General features: G+C 37.0%; 1 protein-coding gene and 1 long non-coding RNA gene across 2 annotated transcripts; both read right to left on the bottom strand.

The window, feature by feature from the left end:
* Positions 1–88: 88 nt before the first annotated feature.
* LOC113332293 (late embryogenesis abundant protein Dc3-like) lies at positions 89–880 on the bottom strand. The gene is made up of 2 exons (XM_026578855.1): positions 508–880; positions 89–416 (listed from the first exon to the last, which is right to left on the bottom strand). The coding sequence occupies exons 1-2, from the start codon at positions 784–786 to the stop codon at positions 336–338; spliced, it is 360 nt and encodes a 119-aa protein (XP_026434640.1). The 5' UTR covers positions 787–880; the 3' UTR covers positions 89–335.
* Positions 881–14176: 13296 nt separating this feature from the next.
* On the bottom strand, positions 14177–16921 carry LOC113332278. Its single transcript, XR_003351421.1, has 4 exons — positions 16500–16921; positions 16242–16317; positions 15446–15544; positions 14177–14786 (listed from the first exon to the last, which is right to left on the bottom strand). It is a non-coding gene; the product is annotated as an uncharacterized LOC113332278 (long non-coding RNA).
* Between the last annotated feature and the right edge of the window lie 6376 nt (positions 16922–23297).

The following is a 23297-nucleotide window of genomic DNA, read 5'->3' as shown; positions in this document are numbered from 1 at the left end:
GAAATATGTGCACACACCGTTACTGAAGTATAAGACTAGAAGACCAAGAATTTTTGAAACTAGATTAAGCTTTGTTGGATGGTGGGTCAGCCGCATTATCTACTGGACCAAGAATTTTGAAATCTGGATTAAGCTGTGAAAATGGTAGATACTGGAGTGGCGAGAGTAATTGATGATATGATGAATCAAACATTTTTCATTATTGCATTGCTAACCATTAATTTATTACAAATTCGTAAAAGAGATGAAAGAAAGATCTACACAGAAAAAGGACAGCATATTGTGATCTTGTTCTTGGTAGGTGGAAATGGATGCTAAGATTAACAGCTACTTGTTCATTTCTTGTCATTCATTCCGATTGTGTTCTTCACAGCCTCCACTGCACCTTGCCCCGTGTTAACCACTGCAGTTGCAGTCTGCATAATATTGACGCCAGGTTTAGTTATACCCCATTCTTAACAAATCAAAATCAATAAATAATAATACTTATAACCCTAATTTATTTACCTTTTCAAGGAAACCAGGGGTTTTTTCTTCTTCCGGTTTGGCAGCTTTGGATACAGAATCAGCTGCATTGGCAACATGCTCCCTGGCTTTTTGAGCTGTATCCGAAAGGACACCAGAGGTCTCTTCCTTTTTCTGCTGGGCAGTGTTTGTTGTAGTGTTAGCTGCATCGGCTACATAGTCTCTAGTTGCTTTAGCTGCATCGGCAACGTGTTGCCCAGCCGTGTTAGCTGTGTTCGTAGCTGATTCAACCCATCCATTTGTGTTGGGACTAGCAGACATCTTCGAACTCTTAAAATGAAAGGAGAAGGAGATGAGTATAACAGATGAGAGATTGAACTTCGAGTTGGTAGTTTGTATGTTGAGACGAAGAGATTGTTTTGTTTTCTTTGTTAGCTATGTCTCTCTTCTTGTATGGATATATATTTAGTTTGTTTTTCTGCGGTGACACACGTCAATTGCTTTGTGGATGAAAAGATCGTTTGAAACACGTGATGTTTAAAAAAGGATGGGAAGGGTAGTTGGCATATATGATGACACGGAGGATTCTATCACTGCCGACCTAAAATGCAAAATATCCTACTATAGTACCATATTCTAGGAAGAGATGTACTGGATGGGTTGTGACTCATTATCTAATGCAGTTGATGATTTTGGGACCACATGCCTTTGAAGATATTATTACTAGTTCCGCAAACCACAGCTAACTCTTGTCGACAGGGCTGGGTGGAGAAATATTCTAAAATGACTGGAGAATCTTAGCGGGAGCCAACTTGAAACATGGACGAGCAATTGCATATGCAGTCCAGCTGGCTTTTTTCAGCCTAATTTTAGATATTTAATCCAAATTTTAGTTATTTTTGTACACTTTAATTTGCTAATTAGTCAATTGAACATCCGTTTCTCGAAACCTGGCTCCGCCTCTAGCTCGATGAGAAAGATGATAAAAAATAATATATGGTAACTGATTGAGTGTTAAAAACTAGGTTTATAACAAAAAGTCTTCACGTACCGGTAGTGGAGCCAGCTTTTAAGTTTAAGAGGGGCTAATAGCAAATTAGGTGGACTAAACCTAAAAAATCAGGGGACTAAATTCTAAAAATTAGAAAACTAAACCAAAAAATCTATAAAAACTAAGAGATGATTATGAATTTTAGAAATTTTAGGGGGCTAGAGCCAGAGTTAGTCAACCCTTGGCTCCGCCCCTGTCACGTACTGAACGAAAAACAATAAACAACACCTCCAGACATAATACATGCGCCCCCTGCTAGACTCCTAAAAGGTTGGCACATTGGGGACCACAAATTTCGAGAATCTGAGGGGACAATTTTGTTCATTGTTTCTCCGGGGGTTCGTCTAGAATTGCTCGGCGTATGATCGGGTGGTTTACGTGTCAATAAATGTCGCTTGATAAAAAAAATCTCCTAAGTTAAAGCTAAAAGTTTTAGAATTTTATTTTTCAACGATATGATTGGAACTAGAGCCTAGAGTAGTGGAAGAAAATTTTGGTGAATGTCGGCGTCGTCTCAGTTGTCCGTTAATTAATTGACGAACCGCTTATTGCTCTTAACCAAAGATGAGAAAAATTTAATAATCGACGGGTTATATGGAGTTTCCCAATATAACTTTGTTTTCTGTAAAAATGTCCAACAAGAATTTGGAAAACCTCAAATGGACAAAACCTAATGGATTGATTTTTCCTCGGCCAAAAGAATATATAATTCATCCTAAAAAAGTTTATAGGAAGTAAGAGAAGAATAAAGATCCCCGACACAGTTAGTCAGAAAGAAACTCAAACCAAACTCTTCCGAAGGTAAAAAAAAGGAATCAACCCAAAAATCTAACAACACATGAAGTTCTAAAAAATTGATACCCAATTGTTCGAGGGATTTGGGAAACCTAAAATGGAGAAAACTAAGTTGTTTCATCTTTATTTGTTGTAGGTTTAAGAACAATCGGATAAACTTATAGTTAACAAGAAAAAACGGTTATACAACAAAAGAACAGACACGTAAATTCAGAATTACCGTCAATAACAAAAAAAAAATTCTTTTTAATTCAGGACACCAGGTATTGGCCGAAATTTTCAACCCTGATAACTTAAAGTCGTGAATGATACACCTTCGGTGTTCTTTCGAAAATGGTGGAAGGAGATGGATGAGAAAAAAGTGGTTAAGATTTTAGATTTTGTTATGAGATAGGAGCAAATTTTGATGAGTATTACGGTAAGGATAGTAATGTAACTTACCGTACTTTAGACACCCTTAGCATACTGCGTTGATTGGAGATAAAAGTTTATAACCCTAATTAATCCAAATATACCGATTTACATGATTGTGAAAGGACAGTATTGGGATGAGCAGGGATACCGTTTGAGTGATCCAACCATCAGAAGTGGTTTTAAAATTTTTGTCTCATGTGAAATAGAATCTTGCTAATCTTGATACCTGCGGATAGCTATATCTATAAGCATATAGAGACCATCAATCAACAAGAATATAATACACTTAAAAGAGAGTTAATTTGTATATGTTGATCCTAACTTTCTTTACCTGTTGAGGGAGGTTATCTTTCATTTTTCGGTTGGGCATCTTTGGATACAAAGTTTGCTGCATGGTCTCTCATTGCTTGAGCTTGCATTGGCAACACATTCCCCAGCTGTGCTCTTAGGCTTAGCTGATTCAACCGGACTCTTCATTGCAAACATCTTCGTATCTTGAAATATCTTCCCATGTTGAAATGAAGATATCTTATAAAAATAAATAGTTTATTGCTTTGATTTTTTTTTTATTTCTTTGAAGCAAACAATAGTTTATTGTTGTCTGTCCGTATGGGTATCTATAGATTTTAATGGGTGATTGTGGTAACAGATGTCGATTGCTTTGTGGTTGAAAGGATTGTTTTGATTGTTTTCTATTAAACGTCATGTTAAGAACAATGATGGAAGAATGGTGGAACATTATACGGATTATTCTATTTATGTCGACCTAAAAAGCAAAATATCTTACCATGTTATCGACGTTGCTAATCGGGAGTACCACTTTAATTTTGGGGTGACCAAAATCTATACAAGAAAATATCTTTTACCATTGGATTGATACACCTATTATCCATGCATATTTTAGGGAGAGATAGACTAGATGGTCATGACTCATGATCTACTCCCTCCGTACCATATATATATAGACGGTGAGAGAAAATTCTATTAGATTAAGAACATTAGATTCATAATTTTTTTTTATGTTTTTTCATGTTTTACCCCTTGTCTTATTAATAATCCAATTATGTACTCCCTCTATTTTTAAAAAATAGGCAAGTTTGGTTTTCATAAAAATTAAGAAAACCAATTATTGTAGCCACTTTTTCCTGTTTTTTCCTAAACTATCCTTTGGTTCCCACTCATTTGTTATTAGAGTAAGAGGGGAGAGAAGTGGTCCCCTTTTTGTATTAGGAGAGAAAGAAAAGAGAGAGAAGTGGTCCCTCTATGGGTATAATAGTAAAATCATAACATTTGACTTTTAACATATGTAAACAAGCCTATTTTTTTGATATACCCAAATAAGTAAACCTGCCTATATTTTAGAAACGGATGGAGTATGTACCATTAATAAGGGCATGTATGGAAATATTCACCTTGGAAATAGTAATCCGCCTATCTAGTGGTACAAGCAAAATTCAAAATCCCGCCTGTATAATAGGTACGAAGGGAGTAATAAAGTTGAATGGGCTACTTGCCCGACCAGAAACCAGAGTCTTAAATCAGATTTTTGGACCACATGTTGTCGGTTGGGGAAGGGTGACAACTGTTTCGGTGACAACGTCCTTCCTACTACCAAGCCTAGTTAGCAATGCGGGATTCGGCAAACGCACGGAACGGCAAACGTACGAGCTTTATACGGTTTTGTAAAATCCAGATTCGGTCCAAAATTCGGTCAACGAGACGTGATTCATCAGTAATTCGGAACGGCATACGTACGTGTATAATTCGATTTATAAATGTGAGTTCGGCTCTGAAAATTCGGTATCTATATATAACAAATAATTTGTATTTATAAGGTCATAGACCAATTTTTATGCATATGTGTGAGTTATTTAAAAAAAAAAAACTTAATATGATGATATTAATAATATATGCAACATTAGTTACCCAAGAGGATGTCGTATGGTGGTTTAGATGCTTGGTTAGTGAGTTTGAGATCTCTCTCACCTTCACCTTCAAATCTCTTCAGTCATTTTTGTTGCATAAAAATTACAACACGTCTAATATTCGGTCGTGTATGCTCGGGAGGCAGTAAAGCCCAAAAAGTGGAGTCTTTGAAAAGTAAAAGCTAAAGAATTTATGACGAATTAAGCGGACGTATTATTCGGAATACGTAAAATTCGTGAACGATTCGCGAATAATTCGGGAATGCCACATAATACGCGACTTGGGTTCGGAGTTGCAAACGTACGCGAATGAGACAGTAAAATTCGTGATACGGAAAAATTCGTGAATGATTCGCGAATCATTCGCGAACTTACTAACTAGGCTACCAAGCTAAATGCTTTGAGTCATTTTTACCGAGGCAATACCATTCTCTCCATCCCTATTATATGGGAGATTACAAAATCTCTCACTTTTTTTTTCTCTAAGAAAAAGGATTTTATTGAATAGAGGAGATTACAGTTCCAGGAGAAAGGCAGGTTTGTCACACGTCCATTCATCTATTCCATTGTTTCTTCTACATTATTTTGATGCCTTGTCAGCTATAGAAATAAAAACCTGGTTAACATAATCTACTCTTGAGAAAGAGAAACCATTCATTAGAAACCGACAATCATCAAACACAATGGTTATTTCTATTCTTACAATAAGTGATTCAATTATTTGCATTATTGCGAATGCAGAATGAACTGATGCCTTTGTTTTTCATCTGTTTGATTCCTTCCAGTACGACAATACATTCTGCTTCCTCCGGTGATCTTGCTACTTCTTTGACAAGCTTGCATCCTTAGAAAATCCATGTTGTATCAGTTAGTACGAGTTCCGATGCCGCATCAGTAGTGTTTGAATCAAAGCTAGCATCACAACATAGAATACTACAATTACAGGCAGACCATTGTTATCTGGAGTCTGTATAGGAGCAGGACATCTGACAGGTCGAGAATTTTGCTCATGCATGTTATCGTCTATCTCAGATAAAAGTTTCATTGCATAACTACCGGTGTAACAGTTTTGTTTTGAAAGATATTGGAACATCTATCTCTACATATACTTCATGCTGTTAGAAAAATAAACTGCTTAACCGCAAGACTAACATAACTTTTTAACCATTTATCAAACCAATATTCTCTAATTGTTATGCTAGAAATATCTTCAGAAGTAACCAAATGAGGTATTTTCCCAAACATATTTTGCATACTCATAGTGCAGAAAAGATGTTCAGCAGATTCATCCATATTAAGCAACAAGGGAATTGATGGTTTATGTACTGGGATAATCTAACTCATGTAGGTAAGACATTTTCAATACACTTCCATAGAAAGAGATGAATCTTAGGAAGGGTGGAAAAGGTCCAAAGAGCTTTGTAAGTAGATTGACTAGGATGTGGGTTCTGCATAAAACTTAACTCACCACTGAGAGCTTTGTAGGAAATTTTATCTGAAAATACTCCATTCTTGGTATGCAACCATACCAATATATCTTCACCAGTAAGAGGGATTCTAATGTTGGTTATTTTTTTGGGAATTATCTTTAGTAAGGAAACTATTATCCAACTATATATTCCAAGTCTTAGTGTTATGGTCAATAAAATCAGACATAAGCATATTAGGATTAGGATAATGATGAAAAAGGGGATAAAAAGCTTCTGGTATCCAGTTTCAGTAAAAGCATATATACTAGCCCCATTCCTAACTTCCCAAATCGTTTTTTCTAAATGATTTATAGACCGACAACAATACCTTTCCGTAACCAAGAGGATTCTAGAGGTTTCCTAGCATGCAAATGATGACAATTCAAGATTTTAACCTATAACTCAATTGGGGAATGGTTAAAGCCAAGACCCCCCTGAAGTTAAAATCAGACACAGGCTATGTTAATTCAATGGGTAAGCATATCCCCCCCCCCCCCCCACCCCCCCCCCACCCCCCCCCCCCCACCCCCAAACCCCCCCACCCCCCCCCCCCCCCCCCCCCCCCCCCCCCCTCCCTGAAGTTTATGAGTGCATATATTTTCCCTCTTCTTTATATAGATACCACCTGGGATATTTCAAGATTTTAACCTACAACTCAGTTGGGGAATGGTTAAAGCCAAGACCCCCTGAAGTTAAAATCAGACACAAGCTATGTTAATTCAATGGGTAAGCATATATACTAGCCCAAGATAATTTTTCTAACATAGCTGTATTAAATATTTTAAGTGTTTAAAGCCAAGGCCCCCCCTGAAGTTTATGAGTGCATATATTTTCCCACTTCTTTATATAGATACCACCTGGGATATTCTTTCCCCACCAGAGATCCCTTTGGGATTCTTCCATCTTTTCATGTATGTTGTCTGGATGAGGAAGGTACTCATGTAGTAAGAAGGAGAAGATTTCAGGACATTCTGCAAATTACGGATCTACCAGCTTGTGAAAGATGCTTTCATTTCCATTACGTAGATCTTTTACCAAAATGTTCAAGTAAGTGACTAAAAGATTCAGACTTATTCCTACCGATAAACAACAGAATTCCTAAATATTTTTCTTTAAGATTGACTTTGCTAACGGCCAAATCATTAATAAGAGAGACGACCATATCAGGATGAACATCTTTACTGAAGAAACAACCAGATTTGTCTAAATTGATTACCTGACCAGAGATACTGCTAAAGTCTTTGATCAGAGCCATCAAGTTATTAGATTGTTCATGGGAGCCTTGACAAATATGAGGCAGTCATCCGTAAAAATCAAGTGTGAAACACTTGGTATCTCTTTGCCTATTCTTATCCCTTGAATTAACTGGTTGTTTTCGGCATGTAAAAGATATCTGGAAAAAGATTACATACATAAAATAAAAAAGTACGGAGATACTGGGTCTCCTTGTCGTAATCCTCTTGTTAGCTTAAAAGAAGGACAAGGGGACCCGTTGAGAAAAATCAAAATGTTAGTAGTGCTAATACATTGGTAAATAAGAGAACACCAATTATTTGAAAATCCAAAGCGTTTAAGAATGTATATCATGAAAGACCACTCGACTCTGTCAAAGGCCTTATACATATCAAGTTTAAGGCCCAGGAATCCATTATCAGAATTGTATTATCTCCTTTATATAATATGAACTATCTCCTGTGTTATGACTACATTATCAAAAATGTGTCTCTTAGGCACATAATCAGCTTGATAAGGAGAGATTAGTTTACCGAGAAGAGGTTTCATCCTATTTACAAGAAGTTTATAAAAAATCTTGTAATTAGTACTCCCTCCGTCCTAAATTAAGAGTCTGCTTTGACTTTGTCATGATATTAAGGAAATCCTATATAATATCATGACTAGCCTATTTAATGTTATATTATTACCAAAACTAAATTATTAGCTTTAATTTGTTAGTACTATTATTTTAGGAAATATTTTAAGAAAATAAAAGAAAATTTATATTGCTTTTATTATGGAATCCACAATTTAAGAAATATTTTTTCCTCCATTTCATTTTGGTTTTCCGCACTAAAACTTTAGAGTCTTTGGAATTTTTATTTGAGAGAGAAAAAAAATTGAAAATTGAAATTATAGATTATTTCCTCTTTAGATATACTCCTCTTTAAAAATACTCGACCATGCAAATTTAAGATTTTGTCATAAATCTTTTTCATCCTTTCCCATGTATATATCCATATTTAAAAAAAAAAGAGGGAAAAAATTAATACAGATGAAAATATTAGGTAAGAATAAGTAGAAGTTTTATTAGGAATTTTATAGCTATCCGTAAATGTTTTTATTTAAAAAGGGAATGACAATTAATACAAATATATCGAGTAAGTTTTTTTTCCTTATATATGGTGATATTATTTAAGATTTTGATATTAAAAATGATTTTATGATTATTAAAAATAAAGGGTATATTTGATAGTTTAAGGGAAAAATATGTCTATAAACAGAGCGCACAGATAAAAAGGGACAGACCAAAGTAGAAATTAGGACAAATAAAAATGACAGAGGGAGTATTACATAAAAAAATTGGCCTAAAATCAGCTGGAAATGAAGGGTTACCGACTTTACGGATAAGAGATAAAAAAGTGTAGTTCATAGACTTAAGTAAATGCTTAGATTCGAAAAAGGATTTAGCGGTATTCTAAACATCATTTTCCAGTAACTCAAAATTATGTTTGTGGATCCCTGAAGGGAAACCATATGTCAAGGGATCTGTCCAAGAGGACATTAATTTGTTTGATGATTTCCCGTATTTCCTCAAGCGTGATTGATCTAAGCGGAAATGTGTTGTCCTCTGCAGAGATACCGAGTTCGATATAATTCAGAAATTCATCATTACGAAATGGCTGAGATGTAGAACTTATTGAAAAAAGAGGGGGTATAACAACCACACCTAATAATTCGTTTGACAATCTGTATGAACTAAACTCCAATATAATTCCGAGACAACCAACTTAAAAGTGAGAGTCAATCAAAAAATATATCAAAGAGATTTATCTTTATTTCTGAAAACAATCAGCAAATCGAACAGATAGAAATCCGTGAGCCTCGTTGATATGAGAAATAAATTCGAAGGTTCCAAAGACCAATGCCCAAGTGTCAATCAAGTTATATCCAATAAACAAGGTCCGACTTATCAACTTATTGAACTGCGCACAACCTGTGATATTTCAATTATATAAACAAATATAATTCCGAAAAGAAATAACACACCAGAAATTTTATTAACGAGGAAACCGCAAATACATAAAAATATCGGGACCTTGTACATCTTTGAAAACCACACTATATTAAACCGCTACAGATACTATCCTACTACTAGTTAACTTCGGACTAGAATGTAGTTGAGCCCTAACTGAGTCTCACACCGATTAAGGTATAGTCGTGTTCCTTACGCCTCTAAAACCACTCTGAATTCTGCGCAATTGATTCCCTTAGATAATCTCACCCACAACTAAGAGTTCCTACGACCCAAAATCGAAGACTTATAAACAAATACGTCTCCCACAAATATGTCTATCTTTCATTCTTTTTGTTCCATTTTTTGATAAAATCAAGGTGAACAAGAACCAATCGATAATCCGGTCTTATATTTCTGAAGAAAAACCTAGAACTATCAATCACCTCTCAATAACCTAACTGATTAACAGAAGAAGTTATTGCGGAATTACAAGAGTCTGAGACGAAGAACTGTTGTACGTGATTACTTTTTATGTCTTATTGTTGATGGTGGTTATTAGTTTAGGGTTAAAATCGTAAAACTGCATATCTGACATGACGTCACTATGACCATTAACACATTTATTGAATCGATCAGCATGCCTACGCAAGAATTACCGGGGTACCTTTTTTTTTTACACAAGTCATGTTCCACGGCAGAACCCTTAACATCGACTGACATCATCTATGCCAAACCCTAATTCTCATGCTACCGCGCCAAGGCATGCCAACCATGCCAGCCGCACCACTGTACGAATAGAAAACCATGCTATCCAAATCTTCGCGCCAAGGCATGTCAACCATGCCAGCCACATCTTCGCGCCAAGGAATGTCAACCATGCCATCCGCACCACTGTGACAACGGAAAACCATGTCATCCACATCTTCGCGCCAAGGCATGTCAACCATCCCAGTCGCACCACTGTGCCAATGGCAAACCATGACAGCCACATCTTTGCGCCAAGGCATGCCAACCATGCCAGCCGTACCACTGTGCCAAAAACAAACCATGCCAGCCACACCTTTGCGCCAAGGCATGCCAACCATGCTAGCCACACCACTGTGCCAATGGAAAACCATGCCAGCCACGTTTACCACGCCAAGGCATGCCAACCATGCTAGCCGCACCATGCGCCAATGACATGCCGAACCCTTGTCCCCACCATGCTAAGCCAACCGCACCTTGCCTTGGACCTAGCCATGCTAGCCGCACCATGTGCCAATGGCATGCCAAGCCCTTGGCCCCATCATGCCAAGCCAACCGCACCTTGCCTTGGCCCTAGCCATGCTAGCCGCACCATATTCCAATGGCATGCCAAACCCTTTGCCCCACAATGCCAAGCCAACCGCACTTTGCCTTGGCCATAACCATGTTAGTCGCACCATGCGCAATGACATGCCAATCCCTTGGCCCGACCATGCCAAGCGAACCACACCTTGACTTGGCTCTAGCCATGCTAACCGCACCATACGCCAACCCTTGGCCCCACCATGCCAAGCCAACCACACATTGCCTTGGTCCTAGCCATGCTAGCCGCACAATGCGCCAACGGCATGCCAAACCATTGGCCCCACCATGCCAAGCCAACCGCACCTTTCCTTGGCCCTATCCATGATATCCGCACAATGCGCCAATGGCATGCCAAAACCTTGGCCCCTACATGCCAAGCCAACCGCACATTACCTTGTCCCTAGCCATGCTAGCCGCACCATGCGCCAATGCCATGCCAAACCCTTGGCCCTCACATGCCAAACCAACCGCACCTTGCCTTGGGCCTAGCCATGCTAGCCGTACAATGCGCCAATGGAATGCCAAACCCTTGGCCCACACATGCCAAGCCAATCGCACCTTTCCTTGGCCCTAGCCATGCTAGCCGCACCATGCGTCAATTTCATGCCAAACCCTTGGCCCTCACATGCCAAGCCAACCGCACCTTGCCTTGGCCCTAGCCATGCTATCCGCACCATGCGCCCAATGTCACGCCAAACCCTTGGCCCCACTATGCCAAGTCGACCGCACCATTCAGCCTTGGCCCTCTATGCCAAGCCGTCCGCATAATTCAACTTTGGCCCCGCTATGCCAAGCCGTCCGCACCATTCAGCCTTGGCCCCGCTATGCCAAGCCGACCGCACCATTCAGCCATGGCCCCGCGATGCCAATCCATCCACACCATTCATCCTTGGCCCCTCTATGTCAAGCCGTCCGCACCATTCAGCCTTGGCCCCTCTATGCCAAGCCGTCCGCACCATTCATCCTTGGCCCCGCTATGCCAAGCTGTCCGCACCATTCGCCTTGGCCACACCATGTCGTCCTTCCCTATGTGGCTACCAAAATGAAGGTGTGCGACGATCAACGGTCACCCTTCAATCCCATATGAAAATCCTAGCCGTCCAAGGTTGCCAGACAATGCATGGTAACCTTTGGCCCAAAACCCTAGTTTTGGTCACGCCAAACCGCGCCAAGGCATGCCATGCCACATGTTCCAATGGCATGCCAACCAACTTGCCGCGCCATTCCATGTCGTCCTTCCCTATGCGGCTACCAAAACGAAGGCGTGCAACGATCAACGACCGCCCTTTAATGATGCAAATCATATCCGTCCAAGGTCGTCAGACAACGCATGGCAACCTTTGGCCCAAAACCCTAGTTTTGGCCACTCCAAACCACGCCAAGGCATCCCATGCCGCATGTTCCAATGGCATGCCAACCACCTTGCCACGTCATTCCATGCCGGCCTTTCCTATGCGATACCAAAACGAAGGCATGCGACGATCAACGACCACCTTTTCATCTAAGATGCAGATCTTAGCCGTCCAAGGTTACCAGGTAACGTATGATAACTTTTGGCCCTAGTTTGGTCGCGCCTAAACCAGGACAAATTATAGTCATACCGAGCATGCTTTCATGCCACTGGATACCAAACGAAAGGTTGCAATAATCAACGGCTACTTTTCCTCTTAAGATACAAAATCTCGACCGTCGAAGGTCACCGAGCTGGTAAGTCTCGCAAGCTCGACTTGCCAGACGACAACAATATTCTACATGTTTTTCACGAAAACACTCGAGACATCAACGCATATCACAAACTGGGGGATGCTCATTGGGTTTTGGTTTGACGGTTTACAGCGTGCGGCGTACACTACGCCTGTTATAAGAAATTGTCATAAGGATGGGGCGGTTAGTAAATACAGGGAGTAATGGTGAAATGTTTTCTTTTATGGAACATCAATTCCAGGAGTTACCGATTACCACCTCCTTCCATTTACTCACACGTTTTCCATTTCTTAATGAGACCAGAGTACGTTTCACTTCGACTTGTATAAATAGGCATTACCTATTTCCACCGAACAACAAGTTCAGGTCAGAAGCATACAACACTCAGAAAACATTTGTTATCTTTCCATCTATTAGCTTCCCACTTTCTGATACAAGTCCTAGAAAACAACTACTCTTCCAGAATTAACTATTCTGGTCTCAACACTTTCTTTGCTTCCCTCCCCAAAACCAACCCATTCTCCTTCACTCTGTGACCGAAGAAAGTCTGGAATGACCATTTCTTGGTTTAGGCCGGATTTGTACAGATTGATCTCTCGAATCTAAAGTACTACCTTGCAGTATATTGTTTAGGGTTTAAACTCGTTTCTCACCCACGCACCCGAAATTACCAAAATCAGCAGAAACCATTTTCACCCTCAAACACTTACCTATCAGAGATAAATCTTGAGTGAATCCTAGAGAAGATAAAACTCAATACGATAGAACAAGTAAGATAAGAATACACAACCACATGGAAAATAGTTGGATCTGGCTTCACGAATCCCAACACTACAAAAAATCCTAGCAAAGGCCACTAAAATCTTGCAACTGCCACAAAAAATTAGTTGCCAAATGCTTCCGGAACTAGTCAAAGGCAACTAGTAGTTCCTATATACTTCGGCAACATGTTGTTCGCAACTACTATTTTTATTAGTTTCTGAATTCTTTAGAAACAAACATATGCCAACAACATGAAATATGTTGGTAGCGTAATGCTTTCGAAACTAGGAAAAGGCAACAACTAGTTCTTATTTACTTCGGCAACACGTTAATCGCAATTGCCGTTTTCATTAGTTTCCAAACTCGTCAGCAACAAACGTATGGCAACTAAATAAAATGCTCTAGTAGCCTCATATATGAGCAACCAAAAACCACCAACTAACTCCTCTTAAGTTGCGTAAACCGCTCTCCAGCAACAAAGCTACGAAAACTAACCGATTGGCTAGTTGCTTAAGCCTTTGGAAACCAGAGCCAGCAACCGCCATTGCCATAGGTTTGAGCAACCACATAGCACCAACTACAATATGTTAATTGTTGATAAAAGTTATTACCATATGCAGTAACTGAACTTTAAAACATTAGTAAAAAGGTTTGTGGGTGTCCCGATATTTTAAGTTTTGTACTTCGTCATTGAACTTAACTTGTTGAGTTTTGGAATAAGTACTGCAAATTGCATCCCCTTCTTTTCACTGAACAGCTATAGCACATCTCATTCAAAACCACAATACACCTAATTAAAACATCCATTTTACAGTTTAAAGTATAGAGCACCCAATGTTTAGGTGGTTCATCGGGAACTAAAAACAACTACAATTGCCAAAAGAAAAAATATGTCAAATGTATTGTTAAACTGGAGAATATGGAGAGCATTAATCAAAGTTATAACGCATTAAGAAAGCTTCCATGTGAAAATTTTAATATTATGTTTGAGAATACATACAAGAACAACTTATTCTAATGTCTACCTTAATGTCTTTAGTTAAGACTAACTATATCTACGTGCATATATAAAGTTTTTCTTAAATCGTTGCCATGAGATGTCACAAAGTGCATTGTCCTTATCGTTCTCCAAAACTTTTTTCTAATAGCCCAAACATTTCTGAGTTAAACAAAATGTTTTCAAAGTTCAAGAAAATTAGAGCCTCTAACAATGTTGAAAGATCTCTACATGTCGAAACACTAAATGTAAAACATTAGTCTTGGAGTGATGTGTTTATCACAGAATCTCCCAGCTTGTTCAATTTCAGTATAACAGTCCGCAACAGCTCTGCAAGCTTCAGTTTACCAGATTTATCATGTTCTCAGCCAAAGATTTCCAGTATTTTTATGGCATCCTTGTACTGTCCTAGTCTTTGATAGGACAGTACAAGACGTACAAGACTGTCCTAGTCCTTGTACTGTCCTTTACTGCTAACAAGTGAGCCGGTAAGCAGTAAAGGCATCTCAAAAGAGACATGTCATATGGGCTAGAGCTTCAAAGGGGGAACTCAACATGGTAGTCTTCGCCATAAAACTGTTGCTAATATAATCCAATGTACTCCACCAATATCAGACCTGCCGTTCTCCCAAACTGAATATCTCTGTGCATAAAAAAATAAATTGATCAACATCGACTTAGTAACCATCAACTTGAAAACAAATTGCCTCAAACGAACATAAACAAGCAGTAGTTAGATATAACAATTTGTCAAAAATGTTTCTTAGATATTCAGTACCCACTATATCATTTTTCAACTCACACAATCCATTTCGAATCCAATGTCCCTTAAGAAATTCTACGTTCAAGGTCCCTCAAGTCATACAATCAATACCTAACCTTTCATCCTTAAATATGTGATTCTTAAACTATTATCCTAAGTATCAGTGTTACTTAAATCAACAAGTATTTTTAAACCCTTCAGCGAATTATTGAGTAAAACTGTAAATGTATACATCTTGAGAAACTATTTTAAATCAAGGTCTTTCACTTTTCATGGGACATTTTTATCCAAGCATTTTGACATGGTATTTCTAAATTCTAACTAGTGCGACCTTTGTTTTTCGGTTGTGATCATATATTTGACTCTGACAATTTTGGAAGATCTGTCATCTGCTCCAGAAGCAACCCAAAACAAAATCAACTCTAGCAGAGCATAGATACAATAATAACTCCATTTCATGCTCAGGATAAATGGTAGGTCGTATGTATTGTCTTAGAAAAACATAAATAACGAGAAAGCCCAGTGCGAAAACTACTCACGGTATTAACATCCATTTCTTTCAGTATATCTCTCGCTGCCAGAGCGCATGTCTTCTCAGCTGGGTCCTGCCTTTAGCTTCTCACTTGCTTTGTTTTTTCCTGAATCATACAAAGGGCCCGTAAGTATTAGATGAGACGATATCAGCGTTTCAAATACATTCAATCGTAGCTTAACAAAATGTTTGATATTTCACTAAAACAGATGACATCTAGGACAGAAAAAGTAGATGTATCAATAAATCCAGTAAAACTTCTCAAACATTTTAATCTGTGTTGGAAAATCATACAAACTCCACCAACATCTGTGCATAAATCTTAAGATCCATTTGAAGTAGCAAGCAGAAATGTTCAAGTATGGTTAGAGAGAAAGTCTAAGAGCCTAGAAACTATTCAACAATGCTTTTGTACAATAACCATAGTGGGATCTATGGTAGAAACTAGCATGAATGTCAATGTGAGCAATAACCACCTGAAAGAACCCAAGGCCATGACCAAATCAACAAAAGAAAAGAGAGACTCAAGAAATATGAACGGTAGCTAAGGCAAATTAGTATTGAACTTTTGAAAATTTCATTTCTGAACTGGATTGGAGATCAGAAATCTCTAGTTACACACAAATTTCGTAGTTCAAACCAGAGCCCCATCTTCTTCACCACTATAACTAGTTAACTACTGTTGAGAAAGCAATGTATAACATTCGAAAGTGAGACATTATCTCAAAACAAGCAACACATATCAAAATGATGACTAAGATTACCTCAAACAAGGGGGAAAAGAAAGGTAAGAAGAAAATTACCCCATACTGGTGATTAATTTCAGCTGCTGATGGATACCCAAACATCCAATTCCTTCAAATGAACCAGACTCCACGCCTAATTTCAACAAAATTAAAATCCAGTTAACAAATCAATTTATTTGAATAGATTCCAGAGAAACTGATGGGAATCATAAGAAATTTCAAAAATAAAGATGTAAACCGGCACAAAACTTCAAAAGATTCAATCCACAAAAAACCTATTTGAAGTGAATAGATGAACATATCAAACTTACTTACCGGATTAATGGATTTTACAGTTACATTCGGATAAACTTTGATTTCCTCCATTAGATCGAAAAGTTGTAACTTGCAAATGATTTGACTAATTGACTACGAAAACATTTTATGGGTAATGCAGATTTACAACATACTGAGCATTAATCTGAAGCCGGATTCCGAATCGGGTTAAAGATTTTGTTGGAAAATCAAAAAATTATGGGTTTTTTTATGGCTTTTGAATGGGAAGGATTGTGTTGCCATCGTTGTTGTTGATGATGATTTTTTTTGTCGAACAAAAATCATTCAGATTCGAAGATGGGTTTCGGTTAGGGTGGATTAAAAACTAAGAGAAGTTTTGGGTTTTTGATTTTGGTGAGAGAAAGTTATCTTCTTGTTTGATTATCTTTTGGTGGTGAATGGGAATAAAGTCCTGTCTGTGGGTTTTTTTTACAAGGTTAGGTCAAGAAAACGAAGAATAAACATTATAAGCAAAGATGCGGCTAGGGTTCCAGGGTAAGGAAAAGAATTTTATTGAAAATTTTGCTGAAAATTTCGCGGGCTTTAGTGCGCCAAAACTTAGTTATTCCCGCCAAAAGATTGCAGTCGTGAAATGAAACCTTGACGAGTGCATACGGATCAATGAGTTGTCGTAGTTTGATGTCGTTAGATTTGAAATAGAATGGACTAGATGTAAAAATAGGTTGAACAAATTTGATTTTGCGTGAAAAAAGTTTGGTGTGAATTTAGAGAGCCAAATTTAAGTTGATATAGGGATATGTATTTTTTTCCTTCCTTTTTGGTGAAAAAAAATACTCCCTCCGTCCCACTCCTAAGTGACCTATTTGAAATTTGCACAATTTTTAAGGCAAGCAAGGAAAATAGTATCTTTAATCATTTTTTACAATTATACCCTTATGAATAATAACTAGTGAAATTTAAAAATGGTTTATCTCTCAAAATACTCCACGGATGTTCGCAAATTTCATACAATTGAAAAGCATTTTAAAACACCTACGTAACGAATATAAACATGCCTATCAAATTATACATATTTTATATATTATTTATAATTAACTAAAAGGATAATTCCGGAATATCTCATTGTTTAGTGATATAGGTCACTTATCATTGGGACAAAATCTAAAATCAAATAGGTCACTTAGGAGTGGGACGGAGGGAGTATAAAAAAATATATCTGGATATATGCATGCTTCAAAAATATCTGAAATTACATGGCTAGTCACGATGCGAATGTCAGAGTGGGAGATTTCTTTTTCATATATTAGGGGTTGTCATTCGAAAAGGGATTGGGGCGCAGCTGGTTGCTCGCCTCCCGTCTGAACCCTTGTTCAATTTTGATAATGTGTAATAATTTCTATTAAATTTTAATCCAAAAAAATAAAAATTAATGAACTAAAAATGTAAATAAAAAAAATAAAAATAAAAAAGTAAATACAGGATATATATGCGCCTTGTGTATGGGTTGGTGAGGAGAATTTTGTAATCAGTAAAATTTGTTTGCTTAGAAAAAATGTAAGTCGGATTGTTACACTACTGGATAAAATTGATATAACTAAATGAAGTCGGTGGATATTAGGTGAAATTAATGGATAACAGGAAAATTCGAAGGAATCTGGGTGAAGTTGAGCAAAAGTCGAGTGACACTAGATGAGATTCATGAATACGCAAATTAAGAAATTGATGAAATCCATGTGAAGTCGGTGAAATTGATCAGTAAAATTATTTTAAATGTCGAGGAAATGGATGGAACACCGATGAAAACAAGTAAGGTCAAGCCATATTGCGTAAGCATGATGCGTAAAGGTAAAATGAGTGAGGTCATTGAACATTAAAGGAAATTGGTAGATAACCAGAGAAATCAACAAAATGCGAGTGTAATTCCTCTCTATGATTCACCGAAACATTCACCCAACTCAAGAGTTCGTTCATTCTCATTGAATATGCTTGGAGATTTTCATAAGTCGATTCCCAAACCGGATTATACGACTTTACAATCTGTTTAATCTCGAAAAAGAAAGAGAAAACCTAAATAGTTATCTTTATTTTCTTCTTTCTCTTATCCTCTCATCCGGGTATATGCTTCTCCCTTAACCCCACTCAAAAAAAACTAAGATTAAGAAATAAAGAATCGTAACTCGTCAGTATTTTTCCCCGTCTAAACTCATAAAATTAATAAGGAAACTTGGAATCAGAAGAAAAACAAGAAATATGAATTCAATTTGATACTTAGACCACCAAAGTGTACATAAATGTGTATCCTCTCGAGAAATTTGGCGACCCTCAAGAACGTTTTGAGGATCCATCAAATAATATTTATTTCAAGATCGGAAAGTCGTTATATTAGCCAAAAACGTATATGATTTAGGTTGCAATACTATTAGTCTAGCGTAGCAGATTTGGATTTTCATACCAAGTTCAGATTCACTTGTGAACTAAGTCCATCTAACTCAATTAGGGTTGTCAGTGGGTACCCTATTACCAGAAACATAACTGACATTGATTGATTTGTCTGGTTATGGGTCCTAAAATCGGGCCCATTAGCAATCTAGATACCGACAGGTATTATCTTATTTAGACCCAAAATCTCACGATGTCTGACTGGTTAATGATTTTTTTCATCAAATGTTTTGTCTAGTTTTGATTTTGGTTATTTCTCATTTTTATTTCCGATTTTTTCTTAGGTTTAATCCTTATTTAGCACAATAATAAAAAATAACAAAAATAAAAAATATTTATAGGGATAACATGAATTAAAGCCTAAAAGAGGGCTTAGCATCGGTTAATCTCATGGAAGATTCATTCGAATCTGTAGTTCGTTCAATGTTATTTAGATACTTATATAAATCGATATTCAAAGAAAAAAATCAACTTACACTGGAATTCGTTAAATTTTTTTGGACAATCTTAGATATTTACATAAGTTGAGTCCAAGAAAGATTTATATCAATCTGTAACGTATTCGTTCTTACGGGACATGCTTGAGGATATATTGAAGTCGGTTCCTAACAAGTTCATCAGAGTTTGTTCTCATTAGATTTTACTGGATACAAATATTAAGATCTACTCAAGATGATTACGTATAAGACATAATTCCCTATGAGACTTATCTCTAAACTCTGAATCATTTTATAGTTATAGAGAGTCTTGAGGGAGTTAGCTTTTAAAATCTTCAACAATAACATAAATCTGAACCAAAATCACAACCCACACCCAGAAATCAACCACCAGAGGGTTCTATTCAACAATTGATTAAAAAGAAAACCATTACCTAAATCGAAATCATAATTATAAGAAAAAATTACAGAAGACAGTTACTTTTTGCTCTAACTTTTGATGGAATCCTTTGATTTTCAAGTTTCAACAACTTCTTCATCCAATCGAAGTCAATGAAGAAAAAAAGAGAAATCTCGAAGTCAATGAAGAAGAAAAGAGAAATCCCTGTGAAATTGAAGAGAAAGAAGATGGGGAACCGAAGGAAGTAGTTGTTGAGAGAAATATCAACGAGGTGACTGGGGTATATGATGAAGATGAGAAAGAAAGATCGGGACTGAGTAATCTATGTTTCGCCCAGCGTATTATTTGGTGTAGTTGGACTATAAGATAGGAGTACCTCACTGCCATAGATGGAAGCCACCTATCACCATCAAAGAGATATGATGAGCAAATCTTGAGACCCAAGATCTTATGGTGAAAACCGGCTGCTGAAAATAATGGAAAATATTATGGTTTTCGATATACTCTGCAGTGGTGCGAGTATAACCAAAGACCAAAGAGGGAAAAAAAAGACCAAATTTTGGGTTTAGTCTGGCATGTGACGCTATGGTGGAAAGACTAAATTTGGTCAGGCGTACACTATATGTTCGTCTGGTGTGGGGCGTGCAGTATACGTTCTCCCGGTGCATGGAGATTCAAAAAAAAATTAAAAAAAAAAGATTTTTTAAAAAAATGAGGCGGAGGTATAAAGCCCGCCCCATGCAATTTGAATTGGGAAAAGAGTAGGGCGTTGGAATAAACCACGCGCCCCACACACAAAAAAAAATGGGGCGTGCACTATACGTTCGCCTGGTGTGGGGCGTGGACTATACCAACGCCTGGTGTGGGTCGGGACTATACGTTCTCCTGGTGGTTGAGCGTGGACTATACCGACTATATTTGGGTTTAATCTTGGTCCTAGACCAAATATACTTTGAGATTTAGTCGATGATCAAAATTTGATCGATAGTACGTCCCACTACGCCTGTTCAACTTACCAAATATTTGGGTTTAGTCGCCCACTGCGGACGCTCTAAGGGTATGCATTTGAACTTCCTATCTGTTCTTCTATTGTCAAATATGCGTAACATACCTAGTTTTAGACTGTATACCTATTTGATTCACGGGTGAGATTTCAAGTTACAATAAAAGTCTGGTAAAATGGAAGATTTTCGTTCAATAATTGCTAATATTATGGTTTCTAATGCGAATTTTGGATCACTTGATGAATTTTGATATATTATGGTATCATATCCAAACATTGAAAAATAAATGAAGATGGTGGATATATTAGGTGAAATTTGATGCACTTAAGGGGAAATTCAAAAGAATCCGAGTGAAATTCAGCAAAATCGAGCGATGTTGGGTTATATTGATGAATACCAAAGAAATTGAAGAAATACAAGTGACGTAGGATAAAATTGACTAAAATCGATGGACATTAGGTGAAATAAACAGATAGTCGAGAAAATGGACGGAATCCCGATAAAATTTGGTAAAATACTTTGGAGCCTAATAGGTTATGAAAAAATCATTTGACTTTAGATTTTTTTTTCTTTTTCGTTAAAGGTTAATGGTAAATACCATGATTCAAACTTCAAATTTATTTTTTTGTAACGTATTGGTGGAGTTAGCACCCCAACCCAACTCAAGAGGACTAAGCTTAAACAAGATGCCATGGCTTAAGAGCGCATACTTATTGTAACCAAGTTCGAAGATATATGTTAATTGTGTACACTAAATTGGGTTGGCACTAGCTCGACGGTTAAGACAAATAACTTTGTACCTGCTAACGCAAAAGGCAAACTGATTTTGTAGGTGATGGAAGATTGTTTCTTAGGCATCTGCAGATTGAAAAGATAAAATTGAACAACGGGGTTAGACGAAGAAAATGAATTATTGATTAATAAAACCAATATCTTATTTTACTGAGGAAAAAAAACTCACTGGAGACTAAAAAAGCCCTAATTCAAAAATCCATAAAGATGTAGAAAACAAAAAAAGGAAGAAGAAGATTTACATAGATTTCTAATAATCCTAACTCTGAAATGGGTGGATATCCGAAGAAACCAATAAAATTCGAGTGTAATTTAGTTAGGCGTCTTTATAATTTGTTGAAATATTCACCCAACTCAAGAATTCTTTAGATCTCATTGGATATGCTTAGATATTTACATAAATCGATTCCAAGGAAAGATTATACAATTCTATATAATCAGTTTAATCTCACTATATGTACATAAAAATTTACATAAGTAAATTTAAAAAAAGAACTATGAAACTCTATTATTGAAATATCTATCATATAATTTGAAAAATAAAGAGAATACCTAACTATTTTCTTTCTGTTTTTTTTATCCTCTCATCCTAGTATATGTTTTTCCCTTAACCTCACTCAAAAAAAACTAAAAATGAGAAATAAAGGACGCTAACTCGACATTATTTTTTCCTTTGTCTAAAGTCATCAAATTAATAACGAAACTTAGACCGATAAGAAAGACAAGAAACATGGATTCACTATTTGACTTAGATCACCAAAGTGCACACATGTATCCCCCTAAGTGAGTTCGACCAATGTTGACTAATGTTGTTATTAAAGTCCAGGTGAAAATGAGTGAGGTCGACCAACATTGAGGTCGTTTTAATTCCCATACTATAATTATTCAAAATTTTGATGAGTCAAATGTTGCTAACAATTCTCGAGTTCATTATTTTTTCCAAGATTCCTTCTCAATTATCGAATCATAGGTTACAGTCGAGATTTTTGGTCTAACATGAATGATATGTTATAGTACCGTTCCCCAATAACTTTACCAATGAGCCACTGTCAGATTGAAAGTTGAACTTTTACAAAAGAAAGAAAAAATCCTTCATAATTTTTTATAAAAACTCCATATAATGTTACCATGTCCGCTAGAGGGTGAGGAGGCATGTGCTGTGAATTTACCATGTGTCCATGCCCATGGCACGTCTCAGTGAACTGTATTGATGTGTTTACACGTGGCCGTAAAATAACCATTAGATCTTCCTCAACCTATCAAGTAGGCGACAGAGATGTATAATCATAGTTTCACAATGGAAACATAGTTTTCTCCTAGTTTCTTCCAGATCCAGCGTATTTCTCCCCATCTCTATCTTAGGTAGAAAATTTCTCCTCGAGAGGAAATTTTGGCATAAAATTAGGGATTATTGTTCTACAGTTTTGGAAATATATCTGCATCGCCGTAGGATGATTGTGTTGATTATATTGATAAGGATTGGAAGAAGATATCAAGTGGTACTAATGTCGGTCCAAAAACTTTCGATTTGAACCCTAAAAATTTTTGGGCGGGATGAAAATCAAAAGAAAATCCTTTTGGGCGGGGATTATTCCCGCTTGGTGTTTTGGAAAAGCTATAAATCTCAACCCTAAAATCATTCCAGAGATGTTAAAGAATTTTTTTTTTTTAGGGAATTATCAGAGATCAAAAACAGCAAGGTACATAACTTACGATTTTTAGTTTGATTCATGAGTTCATAAATTGATATTGGGCTATTTGATTG

The sequence above is a fragment of the Papaver somniferum genome, unplaced genomic scaffold (genome assembly GCF_003573695.1).
Source record: "Papaver somniferum cultivar HN1 unplaced genomic scaffold, ASM357369v1 unplaced-scaffold_131, whole genome shotgun sequence".
In the NCBI taxonomy this organism is placed as follows: domain Eukaryota; kingdom Viridiplantae; phylum Streptophyta; class Magnoliopsida; order Ranunculales; family Papaveraceae; genus Papaver; species Papaver somniferum.
Note: the sequence above shows the minus strand (reverse complement) of the source record. Positions and strands in the feature narration are given on the sequence as shown.